The sequence below is a fragment of the Tiliqua scincoides genome, chromosome 5 (genome assembly GCF_035046505.1).
Source record: "Tiliqua scincoides isolate rTilSci1 chromosome 5, rTilSci1.hap2, whole genome shotgun sequence".
Classification (NCBI taxonomy): Eukaryota; Metazoa; Chordata; class Lepidosauria; order Squamata; family Scincidae; genus Tiliqua; species Tiliqua scincoides.
In genome coordinates this window covers 68,004,440-68,030,644 of record NC_089825.1, presented here as the reverse complement: position 1 = coordinate 68,030,644, position 26,205 = coordinate 68,004,440, and the positions used below count along the sequence as shown (strand labels likewise).

The 26,205-nt window shown below is 40.1% G+C and overlaps 2 protein-coding genes across 6 annotated transcripts in view; one reads left to right on the top strand and one right to left on the bottom strand.

Moving 5' to 3' along the window:
- INVS (inversin) overlaps positions 1–5,024 on the top strand; it is a 107,161-nt gene extending 102,137 nt beyond the window's left edge. For both annotated transcript variants that reach the window (XM_066627087.1, XM_066627086.1), the window contains one exon: positions 4,171–5,024. In XM_066627087.1, coding sequence (XP_066483184.1) covers positions 4,171–4,304 — 134 coding nt within the window. In that variant the 3' untranslated portion in view covers positions 4,305–5,024. The remainder of the gene's footprint in view (positions 1–4,170) is intronic.
- TEX10 (testis expressed 10) overlaps positions 4,185–26,205 on the bottom strand; it is a 45,810-nt gene continuing 23,789 nt past the window's right edge. For 2 of the 4 annotated variants that reach the window (XM_066627088.1, XM_066627089.1), the window contains exons 8-15: positions 24,390–24,565; positions 22,879–23,056; positions 18,595–18,680; positions 15,260–15,393; positions 10,687–10,767; positions 8,790–8,971; positions 7,721–7,931; positions 4,185–5,869 (exon numbers count right to left, since the gene is read on the bottom strand). In XM_066627088.1, coding sequence (XP_066483185.1) covers positions 5,756–5,869; positions 7,721–7,931; positions 8,790–8,971; positions 10,687–10,767; positions 15,260–15,393; positions 18,595–18,680; positions 22,879–23,056; positions 24,390–24,565 — 1,162 coding nt within the window. In that variant the 3' untranslated portion in view covers positions 4,185–5,755. The remainder of the gene's footprint in view (positions 5,870–7,720; positions 7,932–8,789; positions 8,972–10,686; positions 10,768–15,259; positions 15,394–18,594; positions 18,681–22,878; positions 23,057–24,389; positions 24,566–26,205) is intronic. The other 2 variants (XM_066627090.1, XM_066627091.1) reach the window with 2 other exon arrangements.

Genomic DNA, 26,205 nt, shown 5'->3' with positions numbered 1-26,205 from the left:
TTCTTGGAGCTTCTGTATGTAACTGTTCTCCTTCCACCTCTGTGGGAGGCTTGGGAAAGGAGCCAGAAGTGTACCTGAAGAGACTAACTTTTATCTTAAAAATAAATTACTTATTTTGAAGTTGGAGTGCGGGTGTATTACTGACCAAGGGAGAGTGCTACCTCAAGGGAATTTGGTTTTGTGGTAAAGGATCTGAAGCCAGGGAATTGCCTTCTCCTTTTCTGGCTGTTTGATCATATTGATCTGGGAATGGGTGGAAGAGAAGCGTTTACGGGTTATAAGCACACCATATTGGCTCCTAAGTTGTGTGGACCTGTGGTTGGCAATAAGTGACACAGGTTGCATCCTGAGGGTTTCAAGATTTCTTAAAGCTGCCTCAGAACCTCTCAGCTTGATCATGATAAACTCTAAGACCATCTACGTATAAAGCTTTTTAGAGGTACTAGTTTTAGCATCAGTTGCAGGTTATGCAACAGATCCATCAACTACAGTTTGCTACCTGCCTGACTCAGGAAAATGGTATAGACATTTTGCTAAAACATGCCTTTTAGCTGTGGACTTTCAACATATAATGCATTTGTGATGTTGGCCATGCTACAAAGAGTTGTGTAGTGTTGGGAACAATTCCTCAACAAGAGAAACTGATTTCTTAATTCAGCAGTTCCCAAACTGTGGGTCAGGACCCACTGGTGGGTTGCAACCTAATTTTTCGTGGGTCACCAGTAGCACAGAGCAGAACCTCCAGCAAAAACACAGGCAGTGGAAAGATAACTGACTGTCTCAAGCCCTGAGGCTATTCAAAAATCAGAAGGCTGCTAATTGCCCTACAAAGAGCTCAGCTCCTGCAGTTTGCAAGCATGTGTAAATATAGAGAGAGATGTTTGAGCATCTTTTTTCTGGTTGTTATTACTTGTAAATAAATAAAAATATTCTTTCTAGATCTCCCTTCTTTAAAAAGTTTGTAAGCCTAGTCGGGTCCCAATTGAGTATGGTCTTGGAAAGTGAGTCCTAGTGCTAAAAGGGTTTGAGAACTGCTGTGATAATTGAATAGTAGCATTTTAGAAATGGGATGAATGTGTCTGAATGGGATGCTGTAGATCTGTGAAATGCAAAGCTCAATTTATTTGATCTAAGATAAAAAATAAAGAGTAGATCACACATTTAATTTTAAGGTATAACTGTATTTTAAATTTCTCAACTTGGAATGTTAATTCTGAGTGCTAATGCAGAAATGCTGATGTGATTTCTCATTCTATTGCCACCCTCCTAGTTTACAAAGGTCTCCTGTCAGAGCTGAGTTATAATTACAGGCAGGTTTCTCTGTGCAGGATCACAGAAAGGTTCTTTGTTACACCATCCTGAAAATAGCTTGGGAGTTATCAGAGAAGTCTTCATCTGCCATCTTTCAAACAGTTGTGGCTCATCTATAAAGCTTTCCCAATGAGTTTTAATTCAGCACCTTTTTTCAGTCAATAAATCCGTCCTTCTTTTGTGGTTTTCCACACACTCTGGTAGGAGGGCTTTTGCATTTTCATTTCATAACTTGGTGATGAGTAAGACAGTGATAGGGTTTTATGCCCAGTCTGTTGAGAACAGTACTGACTTTCATTTTCCAGATGGGAACTTGGGAAGCTTGTGTCCAGTCTGAGGATGGCAATTAAATTACTTTTCCTTTTTTTAAAGTTCAAAGCTGTCACCAGCTAAGTCTAATAGGGTGTATTTGTCGTATATTTCTAGAGGTGATTAATGGTCTTAACTAGATACATAGAGAAGACACAGAATGATGATCAGCACTACCTTTAATAGCAATGAATCTTGTTGAAAAGGAAGTCCAGTTGCAAATGAAACTAATTATTGTGAGTTTATATGGGCTAGAACAGCAGTGAAAGTTTTTCTTATTGATATAGCTCAAAAGTTGTATTGTGATCTCTTGGGTTGATAGTAATATCTTTATTTAATCATGACAGTTAAAATTAATGTTTTTCTGATTGCAAAAGGGCAATCAACTAGTAGCCCAGGACTTCCCAAAGTGTGCACTCACAGGGATGCTTAGGATGTCTCTGATGGCCTCTTTTACCTGTTCTCCTGGGTGTCACTCTCTTGGATCTTGTGAAATCCAGCAAGATGGTGACACCTGGCTAAGCCACAAAGAACAGGTTGTGAGGGTGCTGTGACCACAGTAAGTTAATAATAATAATAACAACAACAACAACAACAGGTATTTATATACCACCTTTCTTGGTCTTTATTCAAGACTTTATTCAAGGCGGTTTACATAGGCAGGCTTTTATTTAAATCCCTTATAATATAGGGATTTTTACAATTGAAAGAAGGTTCTTTCTTTCAAGAACCACTACATTCAAGGTGTTTCATTCCAATTTGGCTTCACATTCTGGCCCCCATCCTCCCACGCTCAGAGCAGATGGAAATAGCTCGGCTTCAGCTTGTCAGCTGCTTCAAGGTCGCACGGTGCCGGTGGCCTCGAACTGGCGACCTTGTGGATGTTATCTTCAGGCAGATGGAGGCTCTACCCTCTAGACCAGACCTCCTGCCCATTTGGGAACCATTGGTCTTATCTATAGTTTTCTATAGCTTAAACTCATTGATTCCAGTCCTTTTCCATGAGACATTTTGCTCCTTCCATGTTACAGCCCTTCAGGTATTTGAAGACAGTATATCTCAGTTTGGCCTTCCTTTTCAACAAGATTCATTGCTATTAAAGTTAGTGCTGATCATCATTCTGTCTTATCTATGTATCCAGTTCTTTTCTTTCCAAGTTAAATATACCAAGTTTCTCATAGGACTTGGTTTCCAAACTTGGTTTCCTCCCATCTCAGTTGCCCTCCGTACAGCTTAAGTCTCCTTAAAATGAGATGCCCAGTATTCCAAGTGATGTGTGACTACTGCAGAGTAACATGGAACTATTACTTTGCATGATCATGATCTCAAGGACTCTAGCCTCTGTTAATGCAGCCCAGTATTGCACTCACTTTTTTGGTAGCTGCATCACACTGCTGGCTTATGCTCACTAGTGGCTTATGTCGACCACTAGGACACTGTGGGCCCAATCCTATACAACTTTCCAGTGCCAATGCAGCCCCAAGGAAAGGGAACAACTGCCCCCTTCTTTGAAGCAGCCTTGGTGACTCGCCCCCCTTTGCAGGATGCCAGCATGCTGCTGAGCATACAGTTGCACCCAACCCCAACAGCCACTAATCTTATTCTGCGGCATACCTACTTGTGAGCAGATTATCCAGCTTGTAATGTTGCTGTTATAAAGCTCAGAAATTTAAAGGTTAACTATTGTGAGGACAAGAATGAGGACTGATCAGGTGGCAGTTAGTCAGTTGGCCTGAGAATTCCATCATCAGGGAGTTACAACTGACAGGAGGTCCCGAGGGAGCCTGATCCAAGGCCAGCTTAGGTCTTGGTTCCCAAAGGGAAAGCCACGGAGATTTGTTAGGTCAGATGCTGTTGTCTTGGTCTGGGCTCTGTTTCTCCTAGCATCCCCTTTTGAATTCCTCAGTCCCAAGCACAGCTTTCAGGTGCAACATTGCAATATTTCAACCCAGTTTGTTTTAACCCATCTGCAGCACTTGTTACTTAAAAACCTATTTCTGGATGACAGAACCAAAGCCTCACACTGATTCTAATGGAAGTTTAGGATGTGAATCAGACACATTTCCAAACTGTGAGCTGTGGTTCCTTAGGGCGCCATGAAAACCAGCCAGGGTAGCTATAGAATCCATGCAGAAAACCTACTGCCCCATACAGTGTATAGGATTGTAGCTCTAATGGGGAGCCACAGCCAGTGGCCCTGTAGGTCAATAGAGTTTGGGAATCACTGCATTTAAACCATTGTATAGAAGAGGTACTTTTGGCAGGTGCAGCTCAACAAGGAAGGGTTTAAAAAGCTGCACCTGCCAGAATTCCCTCTTATATACAATGGTTGAAGGTACAGGTACTCTATCTTGCCTAATGAAAAAGATGCTACCACTTCTCAGCTATAAATATTAGATGTTATCAACACCACTATAACCAGTCATCTAATGGTCTCCACCATGAGAGAGAATTTAAGTGGTCTTAATATCTCATATTTATCATGGCAGGACAGTCAACACCCACTCAACTAATTTGCCTTTTTTTTTTTTTTTTTTTTTTTTTTTGCAGCAAGTGGATTGCAGTATGTTTGCCTGCTGGAGAACACAGGGAAATTTGAACAATTTTCATACAATATGAAATCCACAACAGCCATCAAAACAAAACACACAAAGTCCAGGCATGAAAGCAGGACTGAGCTATAACCTAAAAGGAGCATCTCTGAATTATGTATGGACATGTTAGAAATGATCTTTATTATTTTCAGCAGTAAATTCACTGAAGTTATCTTAAACAGTTCAGTGATATAGGAAATTTTAAACACACTTGAAACAGAGTTTGTTAAACTATATAGCAGTGTTCCTTAAACTGTTTCTCAAATTGGGTCATGAGCCAATTTCAGGTAGGTCCCCTGGTATGTGAGTGCATTTGGGGAGAACAGACCTGTACTTTTAACAAGCTACTATGTATATTCTTTTAACAATGATAGTCAATGGGGCTTACTCCTGAGTAAGTGTGGGTAGGATTGCAGCCTAGGATTGTTAAAAATTTTTCCTGCTTGATAGTGTCACTTCTGGTCATGACATCACTTCTGGTGGATCCTGACAGATTCTCATTCTAAAAAGTGGGTCCTGGTGCTAAATGTATGAGAACCACTGCTGTATGCTATTTGAAAATCATACCTGATTAGCTTGTTTCCTTATTTAAAAAAGGGGAAAGCCACATCATCTTTCAGAGTTTATCTAAAGACCTAGTATATGATTTATTTGAAGGCTCAGTAATAAACTTGGTCAAAACTGGGTTGTTCATACCGGGCTGGCTGAACAATAAAATCCCTTCTGTGCTTTGTTCATTTCCACTCCCAAGGTAAGCAAATAAGAACCAATAGCACTCATGGTATATAGTATTCTTCAAGGCATTCAGTGTCACAGTGACTCTTGCTTAAAGCACTATGTCAAACCCAGTGTGGTCTACTCAAATGGGCAGTTCTCAAAAATATCAGAGAGAGGTTTCTCACCCCTGCTATTTGCCAACATGAGCTGCAGACAACAGTCTGAGTCCTACTACAATCTGGAGGAAAAAAAAACAGCCAGATCTTAGCAGAGGTTTCTTGGTATTGTAGAAATGACTATAATGAGCAGGTGATGCTGACCTGGGAAGAAACCAGAAACCAGGTAAGAAACTTAATGTTAAGTAAGTGAATCATCACTTCTATAAGAAGTAAGTAGACATTGATTTTTTAAAAATATGCATCCAGGATAATAGGAATAGCAAAAGCTTCAAGTATTTAGCTTTTGCCCTCAGATTGGCATTTCTTCTTCAGGATATCTGTGCCTTCACTGAAAGGCTCTGTACTTGCTGGAGTCAGCCTCATGAACTTGATCACCTGAAGCAGCTTCTACCACACATGCCTTCCATGGCAGCTGGAGCACATTTCCACTTGGTTCTCAGCTAATAACTCTGTTAGTAATAATCCAGGGGATGTTTAAGTTTCTCCCTGCATGCTCAGGGCACAGAAGTCATCTCAAAGGACCACAGCTGCAGAGAGATAATTGCATAAAAATGCAAACAAGTTTTATGAAAATGTATTTTTAATTTCCACAGAAAACAGTTTGCATTCCTACAAAAATGGGAACACCACACTAAAATGCTCTCTTTAATATACTGTGTTAGATGCCCCCGGTCCTGGGGGATGTGTGGCAAGGTATACGTTGAAATAATAATGAAGGTCTGTCAGCCACTGCTCCTGGGCTTCACCACTCTTCAATGCCTAAGAATGAGAAAACAGGATTAGAGTCTGGAGTTTTCAATCTATCATTCAGTACAGTGGTTTCTGCTTAACCAGCTTCTATGATGCAGAACAGACATTTGGCACAGCCCTATCTTAACCAACTTTCCAGTGCTGATTCAGAGCCCAATCCTATCAAATTTTCCAGCACCGGTGCAGCCACAATGCAAGGGAACAAAATGTTTCCATACCTTAAGGAGGCCTCTGTGATTGCTGCCCCATGACAAGATGCAGTGCATGCCCCATTGGCACACCTACACCGGCACTGGAAAATTGGATAGGATTGGCAATGCAGGCCTGAGGTAAGGAAATCTTACCTTAAGGAGGCCTCTGTGACTGCCCCACCACCACCACAGAATGCAGTAACATTAACCAAAAGGCTTTTTTTTAGATCTCCCTATCAAATGAGGCGAATGTACAGTTAACTATGCTTTAGAATTCTACTTGGAGGCTTTCTTCAACAACTCGTGACAAGTTAATCCATGAAAGCATCAGTGTGATTCTTTGGAGCCCAGAGCGCCTATCATGTATGTTGTACTACCATGTCCAGTGGCATCGAACTATACACCTAAACAGGCTTCAGTAAACAAAGAATTGAACAAGTTCTAGAAAAATACATATGCTTGCCTCTTCTACACAACTTCCCTTCGTTATCCCTTTTCCTTCAAAACCTTTCCTCATCTGTCTTACCTTCTCGTCCCCATTTTACTCTTCAAGACAGCAATTAAATCATCCAAACTTTCTAGCTCTTCTCTCATCCTCTTTCATACTTCCCCTATCCCCACCTATGTCTCTATCTTGTTCTCTAAACACATATTTTCACATCTTTTAGCCTTTCCATCTTGATCCTATTTCTCCTTAGTTTTTTTTTTTGGGGGGGGGGGATGTCTGCACATCACAGGAGACTATAGGCAGAGGAAGGAAAGGACTAGCTCCCAAATTGAGGCTACCTTCTAGATCCAAAGCACATTTGTTGAGCCCTGAATCTTTGAACTGAAATTATTTCTTGTAAAGATTTACAAAAACAGACTCCATAAACTAACAATCTGAAACAAGTTCTGACATGCCCTTCTGAAACTTTCTAATACTGCAGGGAAGTAATAAAGAAAAAGGCAAACACCTTAAAGCAAAGGAAATTTATCCTATCCTAACAGTTGAGCTGTTTTTTCTCTTGAGAACAGCACCCAGGACAATATCCCTTTGCCCATTATGCCAACAAGAATGCTCAGTGTCTACTATAGAAGAAACATCACTCCACGACTTAAATTTCTTCCACTGTTCTAAGTGTTTTTCATTTACAATTTTATAAACAAAAATCAACACGTTCAGTAAACAGTGTAAACATAATTGCAGTTCCTTCTCCCAATATTGGTCCTCTGATTTCCAACTGAGCATCACACTCATGGGAGATGCAGCACACCCAAACAAGACTACAGGGGGCCACTATCATGGAAAAGAACTTTTAAAAAAAAAATGCAGGAAAAGCATGGCTTTAAAAAATACACCCACAATTTAGGGCCAAAACAATCTGCTCTAGCCTGGGACTGCATGGGGAGAACAGTCATTAAGATGTGTCTTCCAAGCTCATCTCCTCCCCTGATCCTTCCAACTGTGAAGGGGCCTACTGTTTTATAGGGTAAAGAATGGTAAGTGGGGAAAGACAGGAGGGGATTGGCCTTATGCTCTTGAGGATGCATATTCTCCATCTGAAAATGAAAGCAAAGTTCTGCACCCAAGTGTATGCAGCAGACTAGAAGACGTAAGCATCCATGCTCGTATCTCAGCACTCCTGCAATTTAGCTTGAGCAATCAGTAAGGAGAATGACCTCCTACCATGATATCCTTGACAATCTGCTTCACAAGAAGCTCATTGGTCACCATGTGAGTTCTGAGCTGTCCATGTTGCATTAGCAACCGAAGGAGCTGGGCAAGGACAGGCAATTCTTCCCGACAGACTCTGCTCACTTGAAGACTCTGCAACATTAGCCTCAATACACGAGGGAGGGTAGTCAGCATTGTAATACAGGAGCCCCAGAGGACATCCCTGTAGCAGAAGAAAGCACAGTCAGAGCATTAATATGAAGACTTGCATACAAAGCTCTTTAACCTGAAATGAATCTGTCTTGCTCAATACATCTCTGCTGAACAACAGACTGAATGCCAACAAAAAGTTCAATAGGAAAGCAAGAGGTAGTTCAATAGGAAAGCAAGAGGTGCACACAAGATAAAACTGGCACAAAGAAGTTACTTGCGCACACACTACAAAGGGCTAGTGCCCTACAACCAATTACGGGTTCTTTAAAAAAACTAGAAGTTCTTCATATTTAACTATGCTTAAAAATAAGGAATGTGGGCTTTTTTGCCATATACTCAGTCATAAATATATTGTGCATTCAATGACTGGTAGCCAAATTAGAATTGCCTGAATAAAACACTCAGCTAAATTTAGGCTTCCAGAACAAGCAAAGTGACATTAGATTAAGCCTTTTTACAATTTGGGTTGGAGGAAAGGAAAGAGTCCTTTCCCACTGTAACAGTAAACATCCTTGGCTAGTTTATCTCTAGCCTACTTGAGGCTAAAATCAATGTCAAAAATGGCACATTGTTATTCTTGAGAAGCTCCTCTAACACACAATATTAAGAGAATAGACTAATTAGAAGCACTCGTGTCTTAGAATAATGACTTGCAAAAAATCCAATACCTTATGTTTAGGAACTAGGCAAATTAATGAAGCCATAGACTAAACCCAGAGATTAAGCTGGCTGTTTGCCAGGTTTACCTACCTACACATACCTCAACTGCAATAAGGAAAATATATTTTTACCTTCATATTTAAGTTTCTGAAGTACCTTTTTCAGATGTGAATGTTTTCAATTTAAGCACAAAAATTAAAAAGCTCACCTCTTCTGCAGGTGTTCTGCATCTTCTTTCTCTATTGTTAAAAGAAGGTACAGAAGACTGTAACACAAAGAAGCCAGGAACTTGGAGAGATTTTCATTAAGGAGGTATGCTTGATCCAAGAGCTTACTAATGGCACACAAAAGAGATCCTGCGGTGCTATCAGGTATTACAGTCAACCCTGCCTAAAAGACAAAACAAATTTGTTACCTTTCACATAGCCTCTCCTTTCTGCCATAGCTCTGTGCATGCATCTAGGACAGAGCTGTGCAAACTAGCCCAGGGGGCCGGATCCGGCGCTCACACAGATCTGTCCTCTGGTAAGCCAACCTTCTGGTTCTTGCTCAGGCACCACACAGCGTCAAGAGGACAGGGATGCTCTGGGCAGTCACGTTTGCCCAGGTGTCCTGTTGCGCGGACTTCTGGGACACCAGGCAGACAACACAACTGCCCAGAGTGTCCCTTGTCCTCTGAACGAGGAGGACTTCGCGCAGCGCTTCAGCAGAAAGTTTGGGTTTTGTCCAGGTGAGGACCACATTTCGGGCATGCAGTGGGTGCAACTTTGAGTGTTGCTGATAAAGGAGAACAATCCTGACTTGTTCTGACTGAATGATTCACTTGCCATTCAAGTTGTTGCAGTTTACAACACATTATCTGTCATTCTTTTTCATTGGAATTCAAGTCACACCTCATGAATGGACACTTCCGTCATTAGCAGTAACATAAGACACTGCCACTAGTCTAGCATGTTCAAAGTTCAAGTCACAGGTTTAAATATGGCAAAAGCATGTTTTGTAATTAGAGGGAGCTGCCATGTTCTGTTTCTTGGGAATCAGATGCATTACTGTAGATCTGTATCAAAGACAATAGCCAGCTGACTGAATTCATTATGCTTTTGAAAATCAATAATCCCAATTTCATACTCAACCTGCCCCTTCCTGCTATGGGGGAAGCATGGCCACATTTTTTTCTCACATAGAATGGTTCGATGACAATAATGGCCAAGGACTACACCAGAATGTTCAGTTCTAATGATGTAGAGTTCATGAAGGTCTGACCATTGATACAAATATTAATGTCTTTCATGATTCATTTCAGTCCAACTTCATTCCAGTTTTGAGATACATTCTGCCTTGGATGCCCTAGCACAGTGTTTCTCAAAGCATGGGCCACAGACCAGTGGACCACAGCATGTCTCCTGGTGCTTCCTTCTTCCAGCTTCTCCTACTCTGAGAAGCTGAAACAGGAAAGACCAAGTAAGCCTATGTGCCACAACTGCCCCTCCCATCACCAGCCTGCAACAGCAGACCATTTCAGTAGCACTCCTGTAGTGGATGCCAGGAGACGGACCAGGGTGATGGAAAGAAGTGTGATCCTGTGATTCTCTTGGGTCTCTTAGTATCATTCAATGCCACTGATTAAGGTATATTTTTGCCTTACTGAAGTTCAGGGGCAGTGATTTTGTTGTTCCTGGAGGGCAGGTCCCAGAAGGTGGTGCTGTGAGACAGCTGTTCTTTCTCATGTTGAACAAAATCAGTGGACTGTTATTGTCAGTTGCTTTGGGGCAAGACAAAAGGTCTGTGGTTCTCACCTCTAGTCCTTTGAAAATACCCACCATAGTTGTGGGCAAAACGTTAGGAAATGAAAATCTTCACAGACCATGGCCAATAAACCCAAATAGTTCATATTGCAACACTAATTTCAGTTTGTTTCACAATATCAATTACAATACCTGCAAGATGTGCACCAAAAACTTGAAGGGTTTGCCAAAAGTTATACCTTTCTATCAAAAGCAAGCTTATCTATACATACAAAGTTGTTTTCAATTGTTATTTCACCACAGTGGATACAAATGATAAGAACTGAATGAATATGAAGTGTATATAACATTTCCACCTACCAGATATTTACAAATGCCACTTTGTAAAATATCTATGCATTGGCTTCGCGAGGGTACAGCAGTTAGGCACTGGCTCACCACCTGTTACAACAGCAAAAATTAAGCATATTTGCATTAAGCATTAATCAAAAACTCCAGCAAATCAAGCATAATTAAGCAAATATTTACTGTATGTCTGCATCTATATGGACTATGTATGTATAGAAGGTATCCAGCTGAAGGTGACATATTCCAGAATTTTAAAAATTCTGGAACATTAAATAAATTCCATATGTATTAAAATATAGTTGTATTAAAAACTATTTGCTATGCAATTCTTCCCTCTATCCAGTAATAGGATTTTAGAAATAAGCAACATGGGTGAACCCATGTATCACAAAATCTTTTAACTGTTGGAGGTATGTTGGATCAAGGCTTTTTTCTCATACACAGATAAAAAAGGTCTCAACGAGCAGGGCACTGAGATTGTCTGCTGATTTTTAAAATGTGCAGACATAGTTTCATGTTTGTGAAAAAGAGGGCAACTGACCTAGGATGGGAAGAAAGGAAAGGGCCCCTCCACATGCTCTTCTACATACAGCATTGCCCCTTCCTCTATATCAGGGGTCTCCAAACCCCAGCCCAGGGGCTAGATGCAGCCCGTGGGGTGCCTCTATCTGGCCTGCGGCCTGCCTCTGATCCCCTGAGAGCCTCTGGCCCAACTGCCCAAATACAATCAGAGTTGTGCTTGTGGGGTGGGGGAATGGGGTCCATTTAAGTGTGTGCTTTATTTCTTCGGCTGTGTTGGTACTTGGAGAAATCCTGGACATCTGAGCCCATTAATTCATTCATTCCAGTCATTCATCTAAGTTCCATCTCTAATGTATTTATTTAAATTTTATATTTAATTCTTTTTCCCGGCCCTCGACACCATGCCAGATATTTGATGTGGCCCTTTGGCTGAAAAGTTTAGAGACCCCTGCTCTATATAATTCTGCTCCGTTTAATTTCTTGCTCACTTGTGACACACTCAAAGATGATGAGCTGGATTTTAAAAAAATTTACATGTGTACTGTATAAATGTACATAAACCTGCCCTTCAGTATGGACATCCCATACCCATCACAAAAATACTTCAAATACCTACCCTCTTTTTTTTTTTTTTTTTAAACAATGAGGTGAATAAGAAAGCATTTTTGAACTCTGAGCTACAGAAATAGCATGAAATGCAAAGAACACAAACAGATGATTCTTTAGAAGTCTCATCTGGTAATCTGGAAAGGTGGTAAACAGATGTAGGCATGAACCCTCAACGGATAGAGAGTCTCAACGGATATAAGAGGATCAAATTGCTCCCAGGCCACAGTCAACACTGAGCTACAGAGGCAATGATAATGCAGACTGCTTGCCTGAAATGGAGAACATGCCCTCCAACCTTCCTTCCAAGTATCATACTGACACTTGTTCACTGCATTGTGTTTCTTAGGCTTTATACAACCCAACAGTGTACATGTCTGCACTGGAACAAGTGATATTGATAATATGTTCCTGAAAAGTATGAGTATGTAACAGATTCATTTGCATGCAGAAGCCTCCAAGATTAGGAGTCAGAATCTAGATATTTCTAATGCTTCAGCAGTCAATGAAAGAAGGAAAACTTTTAGGTCAAGTCTAACTATTATAACTAGAAGCTGACTACATGTATATACGACTGCAGCCTTTGTAAATGAAATGAAGTACTTTGCCAGTCCTGCACACCAATAAAAAGAAGCTAACAATGGAAAAGCCCAAAAATGTAACACCACTTTCCTTTCTGAACATGCTTAACAGCTTTCAACAACTCCTCAAACAGTAACAGTGTCCGGTCAAAGCTATTTATTTCAAAAAAGACTCTGCACCTCACTTGAGAACACAAAGAGAAGCAATCCAGGGGATTCTGGCTTGCCTTGAGAACACAAGCCGAATATTCTGATAGCATTATCTTTATTCTGGAAAACATACATGTGTGTACCATAAAAAGGATTTCTCTTGACAGCACCACAGTCTTCTTACAATTGGTTCGTAATGTATGATATGAACAGTTTTAACACTATACCCAGAATTTCTGGAATCAAACAAAAGCTATTTGGGTCACTCATGTCTCCAGGGTAAGTTCTCCTGCAGGCCCAGTTTGGAAAAGTACATCCATCACCAAGGCTTATATTTGCTAGAAAGCAAAGATTCAAAAATGCAGACAGTGACACCATCATGTAATCCACACCTTGATGTATATATAAAATACACTTGTCCCCATTCTCCTCCATAGGTAGAAGGTGTGATTTTTCAGTGATAACAAAGTAAAAACTCTGCTGACCGAATTCTCATTTTTGAAAAAACCTGAAATCTGCAAAAAAAAAACAAAAACAGACCTCTACATATTGATCACTATAGGCTGGTGGAGCTAGACTAGAGGGGGCATGGGAAATGACTTGGGCTGATGATACTATACCACCTACCTAATACACTTTTAAAGTAAATATAATTTATAATTATAATTTATAAAAATGTGCCCTTGGAATGCAATGTAGATTAGCCTCCTCATGGTGCACCCCAGGCAACGTGACATTACCTGTCACAAGTAAACAGTCTAAACATACCGGCTGCTGGACCTTATAAGGACATCCCAGCAAGAAGCAGCAGCATGAACATGCCCTTGGAATAAAAGCACATAACATTGCTTTCTGCACTTTTCCTCCTTGGGGAAAAAAAATAAAAACGTTTAAGAACACCTATATCTATATAGGCTTTTCACCTGACAGCAAATAACCAAGTACCACACCTAGGAAAGCAGAAGTAATGCTCCCTGTGCTGCAGAAAGTTAGCAACACTTAGTGGAACTTTTCTTACCACAACAGCCACAGCCAGGCACAGCTCAGCAGAGTCAGAACAATGTGAGAGTGAGAATTAATGTGAACTTCTCTTGTTACCAAAAGGGCTGCTTTTGTTTAGGGGGAATTACTACACTGCCCTATTGGAACTGGATGCAAACCAGCATTCTGCAGAAATTCCTTTTACTTAAAGAAGAAACTGAGAGAATATTCCAATAAATGATTACAGCTAAGGGACACAAAACAGATACCCAAAAGAATTAATAAAGGACCATTGTAATGCCTCAACCAGAGTGTCCTATAGTGGAGAGTGCAGTATAGTGTGAGTGTATCTGGTGCATCCAAAAAATCTGGAAAGGGGAATTGCAGGGAAGGATTCTAGGGAGGTCCCTGCTCTTCCAACCCCAGCTGCTAGCTAAAGATGGGGAGAGAGGAGGGAAAATGGGGGGATGGTGAGAGAAGTGAAAGAGTTCAAAGCTTAAAGAATAGCTACCTGTCCAGTTGTCAATGTGCAGCAGTTTTTGTGAGCAGAGTGTGGACACTCAGGGAGTGACCATTTGCTAGTCAAACCCCCTTAGTATTTAAGGATGCTGAAAAGTTTCCTACGTTTAGGCAAAATGTATGGGGATAAATGCATAATGGGGTGTTTGCTTTTTATGTGTAAATGGGTAACTTGGGTATGAATGAATCAAGTAAACAGGGTGAAAGCTAAAATACAGATTAGCACTCTGGTGGCAGAGGATGTCTAGCAACTTAAAATGAGGTTTACATATAATCCAATGTTTTGTACAAAATACAAAAGTTACAGGAATTTCATTCAGGAGAGCAAACAAAAACTGTAGGGACAATGGAAAGCTGCATGACAGGATTACCAAATTGCATTATCCCAGAGACACAAAATGAGATTATCATTTTCCTTCCAGGATGTGTGACTGCAGAGCAGAGTGGGAGAAGAACGCAAACAAACAGGCCTGACCACAGTGGAAACAAGTCCTGTATGTTAGAGTTCATCTTGTGCTGGCATCTATATATGAAAACCTGTGCAATGTGTCTTGATATCAAAAAAGTAAAATCAGAAATAAAATATAATAGGGGGACTTTCTCATAACACTCTTCTCCTGACTGTTAAGAGGGCAGGTCAGGACAAGGTGGATGCTTAAAGAAGGATATCTTCAAGAATCAAACTACAGCTGCAAAGAGGGAAAGAACAACCCTTACCTAGCAGCTCCATCACCTTAGTGTGGGATGACCATCTTCCACCTTCCTAACTCGCAATAAGCTTTGCTATTCTTTGCCCTGCATTTGATAAGGTATTCAAGAAAGTAAGGTCCATAGTGCAGGTCCATTTGTAGGTAAGGGACTAAAACAGATGACCAGAAAACTAATTTACCCTGAAACGTAGAGGTTGTTAAGTCGCTCAAACCAACTTGCAGAAAGAAACAACAGCAATTACTTTCGCAGTGTTGTCAAAGTCTGTTACCCAAGATAGCTTGCTTAGAAGTTGTCCTCATGTTTCAGTGAAACTATGTGAAATAAGTGATTTGTCAGCTGCGGCCCATATTAGTATCCGGTTGTTCCCCAGGACCTCAGACAGATATTATTAGATAGAATTTATACTTCTAGAGAATATTTCCCATTCTTGAATCTGTAAACACTTAAGTTTTAGATCAATTTAATAGCAACAACATTTTGCAGTTTTGTGTATTATTAGTACAGATGTTAATTACCTCTGTCACAGCCCAGTGATATAAGAACTGATCTAGATCTGTCAGGTAGAGCTGAACAGGAGAAAACTGTGTTTGGCTTATGTGAGGTTTCCCTCCAATACTCTGAAGGCTGGCCAGCTCTTCTCTGGAAAAGCCTGGAAAAAAGTATATAGAAAAACCAAGTAGGAACAAACCTCAAAGTGAACTCTTTCCTCTTTATAAGTACTTTTGCTATACAGATATACTTATCCATATGGCACATATTAAAACAATCCCTCTTTATCCATACCAAGATTTTTGATACAAGGTCTGCAAATGGTGGGGGGGGGGGGTAAGGAACCAATCCTACCCAATTTTCCAGTGCTAATGCAGTCATTATGCAGCCCTGAGGTAAGGGAACAAAAGTTCCCCTACCCTGAGGAGGCTTTCATGATTGCCCCCTCACTGTAGGTGCACGCTCCATTCAACGGCTGCATCAGTGCTGGAAAGTTGGATAGGATTGGGCCCCAAGTCTCTTACAGAGGCAAGGTCTACCTCCCATTTTCCCCAAAAGGTACACCTGTTCTCTGCTTTGAGCTCTGGAGATAGAGAAGAGGATGAATATGCCTCACATGACCAAGAAAATGTTCTAGGTAGTCACATCAAATTTTGGATTTCTCTCCCTACTAAGTCCAGAAGTGCCCTCTTCCCCAGGTGTGCTCATGCGGGCTTTAGGGTAAGAGCTCTTCAGGACCCTCAGGGAACTTAGCATAACTTGGGAAGAGGCGCTCTCCATGTGAGATACAGTGCATGCTGGGTAGTGCATCTCCTTACTTTCAAGGCACGTGCATTATACGCTCCCTTTTACAGTATATCCGTTTTTGGCTTTGTAACATTTTCCCACTTAAATTAATGCAATAACTGTACAGGGGCGTCTCCCATATCCACCATTTCAATAACCTGTGGTTCAAAAATCCCTCATCATGTCTCATAAGAACATAAGAAGATCAGGCCAAAGGCCCACCTAGTCCAGGTTCCTGTATCTCACAGTGGGCCACCAAATGCCCCAGGGAGCACACAAGACAACAGACACAACCTACGTCCTGGTGCCCTCCCCTGCATCTGGCAATCAGAGGCAGCCTGCCTCTAAAACCAAGAGCTTGCACATACCTACTATGACTTGTAACCTGTAACGCACTTTTCCTCCAGAAATTTGTCCAATCCCCTCTTAAAGGCATTCAGGCAAGATGCCATCACTACTTTCTGTGGCAAAGAGTCCCACAAACTAATTACACGCTGGGTAAAGCGCGTAAAGCATGTAATTAGTCTGTGGAACTCTTTGCCACAGGAAGTAGTGATGGCATCTTGCCTGGATGCCTTTAAGAGGGAATTGGACACTTAATTTCCATTAATTTCAGTTTAAGAGTTAAGCATATATATGGGATGCAGTGAGTGGGAAAGAACACTGAAAACTGCACAGACTCTGCATAGTCCCTTGTAACCCAGAAGTAGCTCTTCAGAGGGCTCAGAGCTGTCTTAGTGAGAGAGAAACAGGAAAGATTAGAATATAATCCACTAACTTTTCTTCCTTTAGAACAGCAGATGCCCCTGTGACATATCACATCTCCCAATTTCAAAAGTAGTTCACTATTTGACATGGGAAGCACCTTGTTTGGGAAGACCAAATCTAATAACCCCAAAGTATTATGAGTCTTTGGATTCTTGCCCATTCCTTCTAGTGCTTAGCTGTAATGGCAGCAAATTATGTGGCATTTCAGCATGTCATATTAATTATTAACTTTGCCAAGCATTGCACCATTTAGCTTACTTATTTCTCCCTCTTATAGCTGTTCTACAATACAATATATAATATAATAAGACAGTTCTATAATAAAAGATCTCTTAGCAAACCAATCTTACACAAAAGTAGTGACACATCTTTAACCCATTTTTGCCCAACCCACAGGTATACACAGGTATACATTTGTCCCTGTTGTGTATAGGCAACATTGGGCAGAAACGGTTTAAGATGATTCACTTTTCTCACATTGAGTTTTAGGGGTTTTTTTTAGCCTCTTAGTCATATTGAAATATATTCAAATTTTTTCTAATTGTAAAATTCTCTTATGGCTGAAAGAAAATATTTCAATTAGCTTATGAAAGTCTGGAAACCAACCTTATAGCCGCCTTGAGTGCCCTTCATTGGATAGAAAGGCGGGATATAAATTCTATAAATAAAATAAATAAACTAGAAATCAGTGCAACTATGGAGGCTTGCAGCAATGGGAAAGGCACAGCTATGCAAGAAACTGAAAGGCTACAGCTACAATTCTATGCAACATACCAAGCAGTAAGTTCCACAGAGCACAATGGAACTTCTGGGTAAACATGTAGAAAATTGCACCATTAGAAGAAATTAGAAGCCAAAGATAAAAACATATAGGAACTAGAGAGGAATGATGCAGGCAGCACAAGACCCTGGGTAGATAAGGAGGAGGACAATAGACTGAACAAGTTTTGAAATCTTGGAAGGTATGGAAAGCTTTTGAGGAACTAGCAATGCTGATGCCAAAGCATGAGAGTCACTAGACTTTTACTGGGACACTCTGTTATTCAGGTCTGCTAAGGTATTTTAGTGGTCTGGCCAGACTTACACCATGTGCACGTCTGGTGTGGACAACCACTGTCAAGTCAGTTATGTAGGGAGTTCGAGGGCATTATCAAGCTTTTCAGTAGTACTATTCTTCATGATCCCCATTTCAGAAATCTGGGAACTTTATAGGTATATGGAATTGTAAGTTAGGGAGTTCAGTACAAAAGTAAAAGTCCCTCAAAGCTTTATGGAAAGAAAACATCTCAAGGGGTTTAAAACAGAAAACAAAACTCAGTTAAGTTTCCATTCCTAGATTAGAAAAACTACAGTGCAGCTGTATTCACTGCAGCTGAATTCACAAACTGTGTTTGAGATACTAAACTAGGATCTGGCTAACTGAAAGTGTGGCTGCAGGGACAAACTATGGTTTGTTTAAATCAGAAATCGAAGTTTTCAATCTCCTTTCCCACTATATAAAAGGGGAGGGGTATGTGCAAGCCCAAAACTCATGATCACAGAACCAGGCCAATTTCTCTAGTGGAAAAAATGAAGGTAACTATGGTAGTGAACCAAAAAACCATCACCACTGTGCTTCACAGCTTATAGTCATTCTTTTACATAACTGTTTGCTTTCTGTTCGTTAATTGTGTAAGTATTGCACAATACTCATCTTTAATTTGTGTTAGATTGCAATTTCTCCTCCCCCCCAAGTGAGATTCAACAGCATAATACTGAAAAGAAATTCAATTTCTCCATGTCATTTTGTTTAATTCTCAAGGATTACCTGTTAGCGTTGAAAACAAGAAACTGAAGTAGTCCACATCAGCTACAGAACCCTGCACAGGATATTTCCACCCCACAAAAGATGATCTATTCAAAAGAGGGGGGAGGGGTTATTACACCACAACATAGAAAAATTTACATTTATATTTAGACAAATTAGGTATTATGGCAGTAGACCTACATCTTTAAATGTAGGTCTGCCTCAAGCATGTGCAACATGAAGTTTGGAAATCAACTTAAAACAACAAATGGACCTTAGTGAACTGTTCTGAACCCTCCCTTCAAGCACCCATCCCTTCAAGCACAAGTACATCTGCAACACCTCCATGCAGTTTGTCCTCCAACAAAATTTTTCCCTCATCCAGGCTCTTATACCAAAAGCAATCCTGGATAGAAAAGTTACTAAAGGTGGGCTGCGGAGAGGTAAGGCAGCCATGGGGAGAGGAGGGTTCAGTTCTCCTCACACTTTCATTCTTGAAATTGGACATACACACATCCTACTTTATTTAAAGACACAGGTCTGCCATCATAATAAGCCATAGTCCAATCTTCTGATCATTTCATACTTTTGAAATTATCTATGTGAAAATAAAATTGGCATAATTCAAGATTTGGAATCACGAATGAGCAGCAACAGATTGAACAAGAAGTTGAATATGGAGTTTCTGAAGAAATAAAAGACTTACTGGCAAAGTTAAAAGAAATGAGTTGAGTAATTGGGGGGAGGGGTTCCACAAATTGCTATGAATCAACTTGGGTACAGCATTTTTACCCTGCATGGAAAAACTTTGGTTTAGTTGGGAAGGCTGAAATGTTTTTTTCACCATGGAAAGGTTCAAATGTTTTCTTCCTTTGACATGGGAAGGCACATTTAAACAATGTCTGAGAACCTCTAAAACAGCAATTCCATTTGTTACTAATAAGAGGAAAATCTGGAAGATGCTTTCTACATCTATTAGAATCAGAGGGAAGGATCAAAAGATTCCCTTTCTCCATAGTCAGACTACCTTTGGATCCAATACAATGACTATTGCTCAGATAAGTAACGTCAACCAGTAGATAAGAAGTAAAGATAATTCTCTCTATGTATTTTTCTAGTACAGATTAAAGTTTTGGGTAATATTTGGGAGACAGTGTTCCCAGGGGCAGCACTTGCAGAAACATCCATATTATTTTGGGGCAACATTACTTGGGAGAAAAAATAACACTAGATTCTTAAGACTGGTATTTTCCTACAGAATGACACATACTTTGCCTCTCCCTTCTACATCTCTTATAAGGTATTTCCCTCCTCCAGTCTGCACAAAGTTTGGTAATGCTTCAAACAACAGCTATTGTTAATGAACAAGAAGAGATTATTTTATTCTAGCGGACTGGTGTATTTAGAGGCTTTTTTATTTACAGTTTGTTACAGGGATCAACTATTTCAGCAATGCAGCTAATACAAACTAACATCTCCAAAGGAATTAAAGGGGATTTGAAGAAAAATTCACCAGTTTTAAGAACAAACAATTTGGCTTCAAGTACTGTAACTTTTTCAGCTGCTTATTAGTATTTCTTTGCTATAAACTGAAAAGAAAATCTAAATTAGAAAGCATGCAACAAGCAAGCAAAAGATGCTTACATAAATAAAATACTCTCAAGCCTCCAATCTTTAAGAATGTTGTAATGAATGGAAAGTGTGGAGCACAAACAAGAGTATATTTTTGCCTCTAAAACAGTGGTTCTCACACATTTAGCACTGGGACCTACTTTTTGGAATGAGAATCTGTTGGGACCCACCAGAAGTGATGTCATAACCGGAACTGACATCATCAAGCAGGAAAATTTTTAACAATCCTAGGCTGCAATCCTACCCACACTTGCCCAGGAGTAAGTGCCATTTACTATCATTGTTAAAAGAATACACATAGTAGCTTGTTAAAAGTACAGGTCTGTAACATTTCCCCAAATGAAGTCACATACCATGGTGGCATCAAGTCTAATATATTAAAAATAAAATATTAAAATGAATGGGTACCCACCCGAAATTGGCTCACAACCCACCTAGTGGGTCCCAACCCACAGTTTGAGAAACACTGCTCTAAAACATTCTCTAAAACTGATGTGCATTCTTCGATGAAACTTGAAAATATTTAGCTTGTACTATGACTACATTTCCAAACCTCACTGGTGGTATGAAAAGCATGGCATCATATTGGTCATGTGTACAGAGAGGTAAACAAAATCAGATAACAAAACAGCTAAAATACACTATGGAATGGATTTAATTGTTAACGAAAATATCTGGTCCTGTGTCAAAGTTTTAAGCTGAGTTTGTCTTATTTTCGACTATGGGCTAGAGATTGTAAGTATCTTGGGGCAAAGATCTACCTTCACACTCTGTGTCAAGTGTCATGTACATTGATGGTGCTATTGAGGTGACACAATATTATGTTCAGATGATGAAAAAACTGCAGACTTTTCTTTTAATAATGAGAGGGATACTATCCAAGTCCCTTCACAGAGCCATTTCAAGACACTCAGTCACAGCTGTTGGGATTTATAGATCTGCACTGGCAGTAGCAAGGGTCACAAGTTGAATCCTATCATTTTCAGAGGAAACAAGATATATGTTGAGTATCCCTAATCCAAATATCCAAAATGGATGGCCAAGACAGACACCTTCTGATGGCTCAGTGTACACAAACTTTGATTCACACACAAAATTGAAAATATTATATAATATTACCTTTAGTCTATGTGTACAAGGTATATATGAAGCAAATGAATTTTATATTGGGACCTATCCCCAAGATCTCATTATGTATATTTAAATTTTCCAAAATCCCCCCACCCACTCTCCAAAAAAATTTTTAAATCTGAAACACTTCCAGACCCAAGCTTTATAGATAAGGAAAATTCAGAACATCTTTGGCACCACAAGTATTTTCACCAATGAAGTTCAATAAGACTTTAAAATGGTTTCAGCAACATGATCTTGACAACTGTCAATTTTACACTGATACTACAAACTACATAGATGGCTAAAGTATAGGTCAAGAAACAAAAGAATCTACTGAGTACGTACAATTGGAAGTAACCATACAATGTGCATAACATATACAAATCACTGTAGCATATGTTACTTTAATAATGCTATTAAATAGTTATTCCAGAACCCAAATTAAATTTTTTAAATTAAAAAAATACATGACATATTATGTTCACAGTTTTGAGACTCATAGCTCTTAAAGTGCTAGTATGAGCAAAGAGGTAAGAAATCCCTTTGAGAAATAATAGCTACACTAAAAGAATTAATGATACTACTATGCAGATTTCCTGAAAAGGCTGGAGCAATCAGAAACACGAGATTTGGAATGTAAGTAATGAACATAAAGATCTTCATCCTCAAACACCTCTTTATGTAGAAGATACACAGTGCCATCTGCTGACAATACTAACTCTACAGACTATAAAATATCTAAAAGTCTGTGCCTGAATCAGAACATATTCATTTCCAGCAGTGATAAAAATGATTTGTTCCACCTTGCAAAAACCAATTACAAGTCTGGGACTAGACCCACTAGAAGCTATACTATTAACAGGTACAATTTTATTTTGTGTTGTAAGGGTATTTTCTATATACCTCTGCTTTGAAAACTCAGCAACTGAATTCTTTAGGAGTAGCTGCCTCTCTCCCAAATACCACTTTTTCAGATCTCCACATCTTTAGGACCAGACAATTCCTTACTCCATATATTTATTTTAAAAATTTCTACTCCACCTTTCCCTTGCCAAAGCAGATGTCCAAGGTGGTTTACAAAATCTTCCTAAATACATAGCAAACTTGATCAGTGACCTATTTATTCTGACAGTGCCTTGTCATCATTAAGGACATAACCAAATGTTCAAGAGCAAAAGAAAAATACGAATTCAAGGCTACTATGATACTTATTCAAACTGGCCATTTTTTCTCAGTGGGAAGAATAGTTAGTCATGGGGGTGGGAGCATCCTTCCACCAGTGTGGCTACAAGAGGAGGGGGCCTGCCTAACCCCTGCAATGGTAACTGGAAAAGAAAAGGCAGTGAGAGAACACCCCCAGCCAGGATTGGGGGCCTTGCATGCCAATCAGATCAGGGGATGGTGAGTTGGTGAAAGATCTTGCCCCTGTACTCAGGGATTTAATCTTAAAAAGATGCAGTGTGCGAAAACATTTCTTAAAAATGTCACCTAATCCAAAAACCACTTCATTAGTCAACTTCACTTAAGGAAAACAAAACAAGGATTGGTCACATTGCTTACCTCATACGAAGTATCCCAATAAGAGTGGCCGATAACTTCACAGACAGTTTTCCCATAATGCAACAGCGACTTAGAGAAGAAAGCAGACTGCTTGGTAAATATGGCAAAAAGTAAACAAGCTGGACTAAACGTTGCTGTGATTCAGCAGGTAGAAGAGCCACAGCACCATCTAGAGGATCTAAAGCAGAAAGGAGTATAAGACACTAAAGTCATCTGAAAGCACTGGAATACGAGATTTTCCCCACAGTTCTGCCTAAGAATTAAATATTCCACTTGGCAAAATTTTCATATTCCTCTCTGAAGTCTTGTAAAGAAACATGAAAGTGTCAATACAGACTCTTGCATTGAAGTGTAGGAATCACAGATTCCAATTTTTTAACAGTCCAAATATTTTAATGGCCCAAATATTCTGGAGGAAAAATCCATTACGGGTTACAAGCCATGTGTATGTGCAAACTCCTGATTTTAGAAATGGGCTATGTCAGATGCAAGGGAGGGCACCAGGATGCAGGTCTCTTGTTATCTGGTGTGCTCCCTGGGGCATTTGGTGGGCCGCTGTGAGATACAGGAAGTTGGACTAGATGGGCCTATGGCCTGATCCAGAGGGGCTGTTCTTATATCTGCTATGCATCGTCCACATTCAAGAGCAGCTATAAATTGAGAAAGAAGCGAGGAACATCTTTCTTTGCAGTCACCCAGTAATTTATCCAATCACAATACATTCTCCCAACTTGCTGTTCAACTCTCCAGATATTTTTCCTGGATGTAATTTATGGCCCAATCCAACCCAGGATTGGGCTAGCACAGACGTATTTACAATAGAACACAGTTCCACTGCTGTAAAATAGTTTGCAGTGGTACAGCAGAAGGCCCACGGCTGGACCCAGAGAGGCAAGTCTGATGGCAGCAGGGTGGGGGGTGGAATGGGAGGGGAAAACAGGGAGGAGATAGGGTGGTATTGGTGGCTGCAGTACCACCAATAACCTAGCTTCCTTCCTGGCCTCAATCCACCTTTCCAGGTCCACTTGGTCTTTCACCAGCAATTAGCTAGCATAGATCCAAGTAGATTCAAAGGGGCAGTTACCCCCAAGTAAGGGAACAAATGTTCCTTTAGCCAGAGACTACCTCCAGGACCTGAAACTCTCCTGCAGGGTACCAAGTACATTCTACTGGTTCAGCTGCATCAGCACAGGAGGAGTTAGGGAGGACTGGGTTGCCTGAGATGTTATAAGATGTGAACTGGAATCATTTTACACAGAAAATTTGAATTACATTTTGCAATATGTAACTAAAGACATATATTAGCATCTTTTTCTCCAGATTAATTATCTGTTACAAAACTAATAAGGCAGAAGCATTACTTAAAAATACACCTCAGCTCCCGCAACAGGTCACTAGACTGAGGCAGTCTATTGCTGACAGATTTCTGCTAACACCAAAAGAATGGTATGGGTTTATTCACCCACATGTCTTTGTCGCATTTTCTAAATAAACTTCCAGAGAGGAATTACCATAAATCCGAGGAGCAGCAGCCTGTAAACTTTGCAGCATTTCTTTGTTCGCTCGAGAAGCTGCAGAATAAATGGTACCAATCAACTGGTCTGAAAGTTCAGGGTTTCTCAAGCCAAGCAGAACGAGCTGTTGAGGTAGGCCAGCCAGCCAACGAGTTAATACTTTACTCCTGCTTCTTCAGCACACGGTAATGGGGGGGAGGGTAGAGGAAAGTATATCAACATGTGAAATTGCAAACCTTATTTAAAACATTTTAAATTTATAATTGCTCAAGGTTGCTCATATCAAAATAGAAACAAAACACAATACTGTAGTGTTCGTAGAGGAAGCATGAAATCCTGGGGTGAGTTGGCATGACCACATTACTGGCTATTCAGAGGTAAAAAAGGAATTCTTGCTTCAAGAAAGCAAAGAGGGATTCCAGTTTTTCTCCTGGCTAAAAATCTGCACTGTCTTTCAGTGGAGTATTAATGATAATGTGCCTCTTGGGCAAGAAGTACCCTGCATTCTAGAATAGAGTACTCCCCTCTTTTCTCCTTTGCCTACCTCTACATTTTGGCCTTCCACATTTTGCCTTAGTTCAGAACAAAACATTTTCAAAATTTTACTTAAATGTGTCCTCTTCCAGCAAAACCCCAACTGACATGTAATCTTTTAGATACATGCGAAGTGTCCACTGCTAGCCAGGTTCAATAATCTCTAAACTTCATGATTTGTTGCCAGATTGGTTGTAATATTGTCAACAGCTGAGCAGACATCCACTGCATATAAAAGTGGCTCCCAGGCATTTTTTTTTTTCAATAGCTTCATCTCAATCTTGAAAAAACCATAGTGCATGTTATGGGATATTCAACAGTAAGTGTATCCAAAAATAAATAGGAGTTAAATACCCAGAAGATTAAGATATTAGTGTTCTCTACATCCTGGAGTCCACTTACTTGGAATATTAATGGTGATAAAATTGAACAGGTCAAGAGTTTTAAATATCTGGAGGTACACTTTCAACATAACTTATCTTGGTGTATTCATCACTAATTGGCAGTTAACTTAGCCCATGCCACTTCCCAAGCTATTCTTAAGTTTTTCCATAGGAAGGGTAACTGTTTCATCCCTGCAGCAGTTAAGATCTTTAACACTAAGCCAGTTACGCAATCATTAAATGGTATCCCAATTTGGATTAGAGCAGCAAGCTATGACTTGGAGCGAGTCCAGGGAAAATTTCTTAGGGCAATTTTGGGGTTGCCCTGTGCCACCACATGCACGGAAACAGAGCAAAAACTCCCAATAACCAGAGCCTGGCTATTGTCCATTTGTTACTGGTTGCCCATACATTACAATTCTGTGCCAGGAAGTCTGGTTTACTTGATGCTTGGTGAGCTCGACCTTTCTACATAGTCGAGCTACATAAGGGAGAAAATCAAGTCAATGGGGATCTCACTAGACTATCTGAACACGTGTTCATACTCCAAGGCCTACCAGAGGATTGCAGTTAGATTACTGGATATTGAATTCCAAAGTCTTTGTGAACTGGCAACAAAAGTCTGCTCTCCCTTAAATAATTCCATCCCATAACAGTTTGGGAAAATTGCAACCTACCTTTCCTCATTGATAGACCCTAGACAGCAACACGCTATAATTCTGGCAAGGTTCAACGTTATTCCCTCAAGTGTGACAGCTAGGAGATACTATAAAATGCCCTACCAAGATTGTCTCTGTCCTTGTAATGGGGGAGGGGGGGTTTGGTTGAATCCCTTCTGCACATACTCTTCTATTGTCCATGGCATAACAGTGCCTACACCACCTATCTGAAGCTCA